Here is a 7,942-nt window from a genome sequence, read left to right as displayed (position 1 = left end):
TTTATAAAGTGGTCAGATCACAGGAGGCTACTGAGGGGAGGATGGCTCATAGCATGGCCTGAAGAGAGCTAATGGAATGCAATCAAACCCATGGAAACCATGTTTGATGTATTTGATACCATTCCACTTATATATATATTTGTTATATGATTTGATGTATTTAATCTTTATTTAACTTGGCAAGTCAGTTAAGAACAAATTCTAATTTACAATGACGACCTTCCCCGGCCAAACCCGGACGCTGGGCCAAATGTGCACCGCCCTATGGGACTCCAAATCACGGCCAGCTGTGATACATCCTATTGCACTGAGATGCAGTGCCTTATATATGTGTGTATATATATATATGTATATATATATATGTATATATATTATCTATTATGTTTATTTATTTTTGACTACAGACTAGCTAAAAAAGTGAAAAAGAATAAAGATAATTTTCTGGTAAAAAAAGAAAGAAAAGGTCCAAGATCACAAGTTTGCACACCCTATTTTAAATTGCTCCATGGAATAACTTTGCAGCTGTTTCTGATTAATAAACAATGCCATGCTGGTGGGTTGTAACATTCAAATAAAATCCAGAATTTCTGCTAGTGTGGGCATTTAAGTACTACAGCACCCACAGTCTAAAAAAATGCAATAGCTGCCAGCTAGCAAAATTAGGCCGACTTGCTCTGTGACTTGGGCTGTGTTTAGACAGGCAGCCCAAATCAGATGTTTTTTAACTAATTGGTCTTTTGACTAATCTGATCAGCTCTGAGAAAGATCTGATGTAAAAAGATCCTATGTGATTGGTCGAAAGACCGACTAGTGGTGGGAAAAAAAATCTAAATTGGGCTGCCTGTCGAAACACATCCTTACTGCCTTGTGTAGTTGGTATATCAGTTGGGTGTATGTTTGGCTGTGTTTAGACATGCAGTCCAATTCTGATATTTTTTTCACTAATTGGTCTTTTGACCATCAGATCAGCTCTGAAAAAGAGCTGATGTGAAAATATCTGATGTGATTGATCAAAAGACCAACTAGCTGGGGGAAAAAATCAGAATTGGGCTGCCTGTATGAAAATGCAGTCGTCATCACTGTTTGCTTGATTGATCATGTTCAGCTGCATGTCATTGTGATGTCATAACGATAGCCCTCTTGTTTGGATGAATTTCTTAAGTCTCTGATTGGGAAGATCTCAATTGCATACTCTTCGCGTCCTCTCTCCTTGTCTCCTTCTCAAAACCAATTGGATGAGAAAGCCAGAGGTCCCGCCCCTCTGATCTTCTTCTTCAATGAGTTTTGAGAAGGAGGTGAGGAGAGAGGACGCGAGGAGTAAGCAATTCTCCCCTTAACTTCTTCCTTCCTCTCTCCTAGCCTTGATTGATTTAAAATCTGTTCTCTCAACACAGACATACAGCTGAATGTGATCAATCAATGAGCCAGTGATCGGATGGCAATTGCAGGTTCAGGCAATAAATACACACCCAGCTAATAGGGCAACTAAGCAAGACAGTAAGTCACAGTGGGCCTATAGTTTCACCTTGGCAACTATAGTGGTGGCTTGTCTGTTGGTACTTAGATATGGCTTTTGGAATTAATTTGTGGTAAGAGTCTTTGAACAATGTGTAGTAGATCTACTACATGGGTCCTGCTGGACTTTGATGTTGTTAAATTTCCCTTGTGTTGCACAGGCACTGAATTGTTCTTTTCTTAACAGGATTGTGTTGCTTTGTTCCATATTCTCTGAACCTTTAAGATCTGCTTGTGCTCCACATGGTAAGGCATGAACAATACATTGTAATTTTTGTTGTTGAAGACCAGCCTTAAAATTGACTTGACTCATACTTTCCCTTATCTGTTTAGATGCCCAGAGGTTAAGAGGCTACATGTATTCTGGCTCTTCCCAAGTGGAAGATGAACAGAAACAACCAAGTGATGGCTATTCTCAGGATCAAATCAAAACAGCTTTTAGTACTTCAGGTTCTGTCCAGAGTGACGCTACTCCCAGAGAGACTGGACCCAACACCCATAACCAGGAACTATCCCCCAGAGGCTATGCTTCAAGCTCGATCCAGCCTGCCCCAAGAATGTTAGGCCTCTCTGGCTCTATAGCCAGTAGAACCTCTGTCAGCCACAACAAGCGTCACACCCTTGCCAGTATAACCTCAGGCCAAGGTGTCACCAACCCTAGTGCAGTGAGGATGGTTTCAAGTTGGGACGCAAAGGGAATCCAGCCCAAAACCTTTTCGTTACAGCCTCGTTCAAGCAACTCTGGATCTGTTCAGAAATTCCTGGGAAGCCATTTATTCAAGTCAACCCCCCAGAATTCTGTGGCACAAAGTGGAATTGACCAGTCCGTAAGGGAAATGGCTTCCACCCCTTACCTTCAAGCTCCCTCACGTGGTTCTTCAGGGACTTCATTTAGACCAGGTCCTCTGCATTTTGGGTCTACTGAAGGTGGGAGTGCAACAAATGTGTACAAGCCCATCTTTTCTCAATATGTCAAGCCATACCAGAGCAGCTATGCTTCTGCCAGTAGTGGTTCAACTTCTAGTCAATATGCCCAGAGAATAGATGGAGCGTCCAGAAGCAGCAGTATCCCTACATCTAGCCTGGCGTCTATCTCCAGTGTCTTTACGCCTAGTAGAAACTCCTATGGAACCTACAAGCCTGGCTCTATCCTTGGTGCAACACCACGCCAGAGCCTGTTTACCTCTAACCAGGGTGGCAGTGGTTCACTCTACAGCCAGAATGTCCTTGCCACCAACCAGAAACCAAGCAGCACTACACCTGCCAAAAGCAACCACAGGCAAGTCTCTGGTCAGATGGGGTACTACCAGCCTAGCTATGTTGCCAGTAGTGGGCCAATCACCATCCTCTACAGTTCTGCCCAGGCTGGCAGTTCTTCAACCCATGTCCAGAAACCAAGCAGCTCTAAAGCTGCCCCCAGGCAAAGCTATACTCCCAATGCTGTGAAGTCAATCCCTAGCTATGCCAGAGGACCTAACCAGAGCATTTTCTTTAACCTCCATGGCCCTACCCAGAGCAGGACCAGCACACCTCAAAGCTTTGCACTGGTCTCCATCTACAACATCCCAGCACGCTACGGTGGCACTCATATCCGTCGGCTCCAAGACCGTATTCCTAGTGGGCGTAGTGCCTCCACTAGCCACTCCAAAACCAGCTCAAGTGTTAACAAGCCACAGCAAAACCACACTCCGCCTGCCAAGCAGGAAGGCCCCAGCACTGCCTACGTCCAAGTCTCACGCTCTACTAGATGAGAGCCCAGAACATGACTAAGTGAGAGCTGTAACCACCAGTTGAGGTGATTGGGGTTTATTTTTATGCTGCTTAGTCTGTTTGGTTTACACAGGCAGCTTATGGAGCTTTTTCACCACTCTGCTCTTGATTTTGGGGGGGGTCAGAATTGGGGCAGCCTGTCTTCATGTTTGCTTGTTACTAATCTACAAGTTTGTCTTCTAGGTGCTGAGACCATGATGTGATGCCAGGCGTTTTACTTCAATGGTTTCAATAAATAACGTTTAATCTAAGTTCAGTCTTGCTGTTACTGTATCCATTACACTTCTTTCAGAGATCTTTACTGACATGTCTGCTTGGTCCAGCAGGACTTTTTGTATGCTGGCATTTGATAATATTTTTGCGTGACTGGATCTTTACAATGAGCCTGAAGCTGTGTAGGGCTTAACATTTAATGCTGCTACATTCACCCCAGGCAGCTGGGGAGACCCAGGGTGCACTTCAGGTTCTAACGCAACTTGACTTTGTACATTACAACCATCAAAGTGGATTATGTATTTTTCCAGAAACTCATTCTCTTATTTGACCCCTGATATGTTGTCTTTTTGTTGGTGCCAATGAACATGACATTTCTGTTCTTAATTGTCCCTTATGAGCCCTACATTTTGCCTTAATACCATATGTTGGCTTGACAAATGTATTATGAATGGCCTTAACTGAGACTACAGTAATAGAACGGCGGTGTTGTCATTGAGGTGTTTTATAACCCAGTGTCTTGGTTTGTTGCACCTGGATTTTCACTTTGCAAACCTACCTTGAATGTCACTGTTTGTGCCTGCTTGACCAATTTGACTCATTAACTCGGTAGTATATTACATATGTAATTACCCTTCCCACCAGTTATGTAGGATGCTTCTCTAACACATCTGTCTGGCAGGTGTCAATCTGTTAATGAGAGGCTTATTAATGTCCAGTCCTGGATGAGCAGGAGGAGCCGGTGTGTTTCTCATCAGGCCTTGTATCCATGAGGATATCTGTCCCACTTTCACCCTCATCTCCTAATCAGACACATGGCATTGCTAAACCACCTAGGTTCAGATGGTGTTCAGTCATTCCAAGTCTTCCTCTGTGCTTGGTTAACTGTTCCTGGCTCAGTGGAACCAAAAGAATAATACCAAGGGTACAAACCAATATCTGGCATTCCAGACAGGATCAAGCGCAAACAAAGTATTTGAAAGATATCAAATACAGTTTGATCACAGGTCTGACTAGTTAGCCGTGGAGTTAAGATTCAGAATGTTTCCTTACATTTGAGATGTTAGATTATTGTTCACCTGTTTTGACATTTACAGTGAGGTGTATGACGAGCCAGGAAGGGAACAACAGATTTACCCCTGTCTGTCACAGTTAAAGAAATGGAGAGAGAGCGACACCTTGCATGCATTGACCAGCCATGTGTGGTGGTTCAGATAAAAGCTATGCTATTTCCTGCCAGAGGAAGTGGCAGAGGCACAGAGGGAAATCTTTCAGGAGCTGTTTCGTTTCCTCTTTTTCCATCATGCCTGGGAACATTCATAACAAAGAGAGAAAAGAACATTAATGTGGAAGAAAAAAAAAATAATAGAAAGAGAAATGTCTTCCTTCCACCGGCATCAGCAGAAACTCTTTCTGACAGGACATTCAGACGGATTGTAGATTTGCATGAAGAGAAAGGTCTCAAATCATACTGAAAATGAGATCTATTATCAACAGAGGACGGAGGTGACTGTTCTCTCTAATGGGACGATGACACTCTGTCAGGCCATTGAACAATCTGCTTCACCCATGATGTTTCATCATCATAATAGGCATACTGTACAACGTACATTTTTCTCTTTCCATCTCTCTCTCTCTGGCTCTATGCCAAGTAGTAGTGATAGTAGTAGTAGTAGTAGTGGTGATAATAGTAGTAGTAGGGATTGTAGTAGTAGCAGTAGTGATAGTAGTAGTAGTAGTAGTAGTAGTAGTAGTGATAGTAGTGATATTTGCATAGGTAGGCTTCATTGAATTGTTCGAGGTTGACAGATGTACAGTATATGCCTACATCACTGACTGTCCCTGTCTGTTACGTGTTTTAACGTCAGTAGTAGAATTCAGAGACAGAGCTGCGACCGTCAGCACAACAGCAGGCAGGTGGTGTCTCCTCTCTGGAAGAATTTACCCTTTGACCTTCAGAACGTACTTCTCCCAGCCAATCAGGTGCTTCAGATCCCTGTCGGGCGCGCCAGGCCCCCTCTTGCTTCGGCATCTGGTCGTTGTGGGAAGAAATGAAGGTAATAATAACCTGAGATAAAATGAGCATAAGACTCCTCCCCCTACAGGCGAGAGGTCAAGCTACCTATAGAGAGCCATGCCTGCCGCTGTGACCACGCAGATCACAGATTCATCATCAGAAATGACAAGTGAAGCAGAGCCCTGTCCAAGTCTGTCCCAGAGTTCTAGCATTACACAAGCATTTATTTATGCCACTATAATATTAACTACAATAATAGCTGACAACTCTACATCTAGATTTTGTTTAGATCACAATAACAATCATTTTACATATACATTTGTGTCATTTTATTTGTGCATTTAAAAGGTCTCAATTGACTCAGTAAACTACGCATACTGGTAAATTGATATCTATAATCACTTCACAAGACATAGGTGCTGTGTGAGGAAACGAGATGCCATCTCAAATCGAGAAAAGGAGATTAATAGATCTGAGGGCGTGTTTCCGGGACAGTGATTAAGCCTTGTCCTGGAGAATCTCCATTGACCATGATTTTTAGTCTAGGACTAGGCTTAATCTGTGTTCGGGAAAACCATCTCTAAGATTCTTCTTCTTATTCACTGAGAGATATCCCCAAGTGGGCCTTTAACGAGAGAGATCACAGTGGGCCTTTAATGAGAGAGATCACAGTGGGCCTTTAATGAGAGGGAAGGGGAACTGGTCCCTGGTGTGTTGAGATGACTGCTGCTTCCAGATGAATTTATTGTTTTGGTCTTTGGTTCTTTGTCCTCAGCTTAAATCAATACTAGATATCAGACCATTTATTTTATTTAACCTTTATTTAACCTTTATTTAACTAGACAAGTCAGTTAAGAACAAATTCTTATTTACAATGATGGCCTACCAAAAGGCAAAAGGCCTCCTGCGGGGATGGGGGCGGGGATTAAAAATAAAAACAATAAAATAAAAATATAGGACAAAACACACATCATGACAAGAGAGACAACACTACATAAAGAGAGACCTAAGACAACAGCATAGCATGGCAGCAACACATGACAACACAGCATGGTATCACCACAACATGGTAGCAACACAACATGGCAGCAGCACAAAACATGGTACAAACATTATTGGGCACAGACAACAGCACAAAGGGCAAGAAGGTAGAGACAACAATACATCATGCAAGCAGCCACAACTGTCAGTAAGAGTGTCCATGATTAAGTCTTTGAATGAAAAGATTGAGATAAAACTGCCCAGTTTGAGTGTTTGTTGCAGCTTGTTCCAGTCGCTAGCTGCTGTGAACTGAAATGAAGAGCGACCCAGGGATGTGTGTGCTTTGGGGACCTTTAACAGAATGTGACTGCCAGAATGGGTATTGGGGCGAGTGAGGCCTAAGAGGGTTTTATAAATAAGCATCAACCAGTTGGGCTTGTGACGGGTATACATAGATGACCAGTTCACAGAGGAGTATAGAGTGCAGTGATGTGTCCTATAAGGAGCATTGGTGGCAAATCTGATGGCCGAATGGCAAAGAACATCTAGCCGCTCGAGAGCACCCTTACCTGCCGATCTATAAATGATGTCTCTGTAATCTAGCATGGGTAGGATGGTCATCTGAATCAGGGTTAGTTTGGCAGCTGGGGTGAAAGAGGAGCAATTATGATAGAGGAAACCAAGTCTAGATTTAACTTTAGCCTGCAGCTTTGATATGTGCTGAGAGAAGGACAGTGTTCCATCTAGCCATACTCCCAAGTACTTGTATGAGGTGACTACCTCAAGCTCTAAACCCTCAGGAGGTAGTAATCACACCTGTGGGGAGAGGGGCATTCGTCTTATCAAACCACATGACCTTTGTTTTGGAGGTGTTCAGAACAAGGATAACGGCAGAGAAAGCTTGTTGGACACTAAGAAAGCTTTGTTGTAGAGCGTTTAACACAACATCCGGGGAGGGGCCAGCTGAGTATAAGATTATCACCTGCATATAAATGGATGAGAGAGCTTCCTACTGCTTGAACTATGTTGATTATGTTAATTGAGAAGAGCGTGCTCCCTTGGTGACAGGCAGTGGCTGAGACAGCAGATGTTCTGACTTTATACACTGCACTCTTTGACAGAGGTAGTTAGCAAACCAGGCCAAAGGCCCCTCAGAGACACTAATACTCCTTTGCCGGCCCACAAGAATGGAATTGTCTACCGTATCCAAAGCTTTGGCCAAGTCAATAAAAATAGCAGCACAACATTGCTTAGAGTGAAGGGCAATGGTGACATCATTGAGGACATTTAAGGTTGCAGTGACACATCCATAACCTGAGCAGAAACCAGATTGCATACCAGAGAGAATACTATAGACATCAAGAAAGCCAGTCAGTTGATTATTGACAAGGTTTTCCAACACTTTTGATAAACAAGGAAAAATAGAAATAGGCCTATAACAGTCCC

General features: G+C 43.1%; 1 protein-coding gene across 1 annotated transcript; it reads left to right on the top strand.

The window, feature by feature from the left end:
- Positions 1–1,485: 1,485 nt before the first annotated feature.
- LOC123726637 (uncharacterized) lies at positions 1,486–3,554 on the top strand. The gene is made up of 4 exons (XM_045693778.2): positions 1,486–1,589; positions 1,703–1,761; positions 1,849–3,310; positions 3,469–3,554. Exons 1-3 carry the CDS (start codon positions 1,567–1,569, stop codon positions 3,264–3,266), a joined length of 1,500 nt encoding a protein of 499 aa, XP_045549734.2. The 5' UTR covers positions 1,486–1,566; the 3' UTR covers positions 3,267–3,310; positions 3,469–3,554.
- The last annotated feature ends 4,388 nt before the right edge of the window (positions 3,555–7,942 follow it).

Source organism: Salmo salar, chromosome 14, assembly GCF_965601325.2.
Source record: "Salmo salar chromosome 14, fSalSal1, whole genome shotgun sequence".
In the NCBI taxonomy this organism is placed as follows: domain Eukaryota; kingdom Metazoa; phylum Chordata; class Actinopteri; order Salmoniformes; family Salmonidae; genus Salmo; species Salmo salar.
The sequence above is the reverse complement of the archived record's forward strand: the minus strand, read 5'-3'. Positions and strand labels throughout refer to the sequence as shown.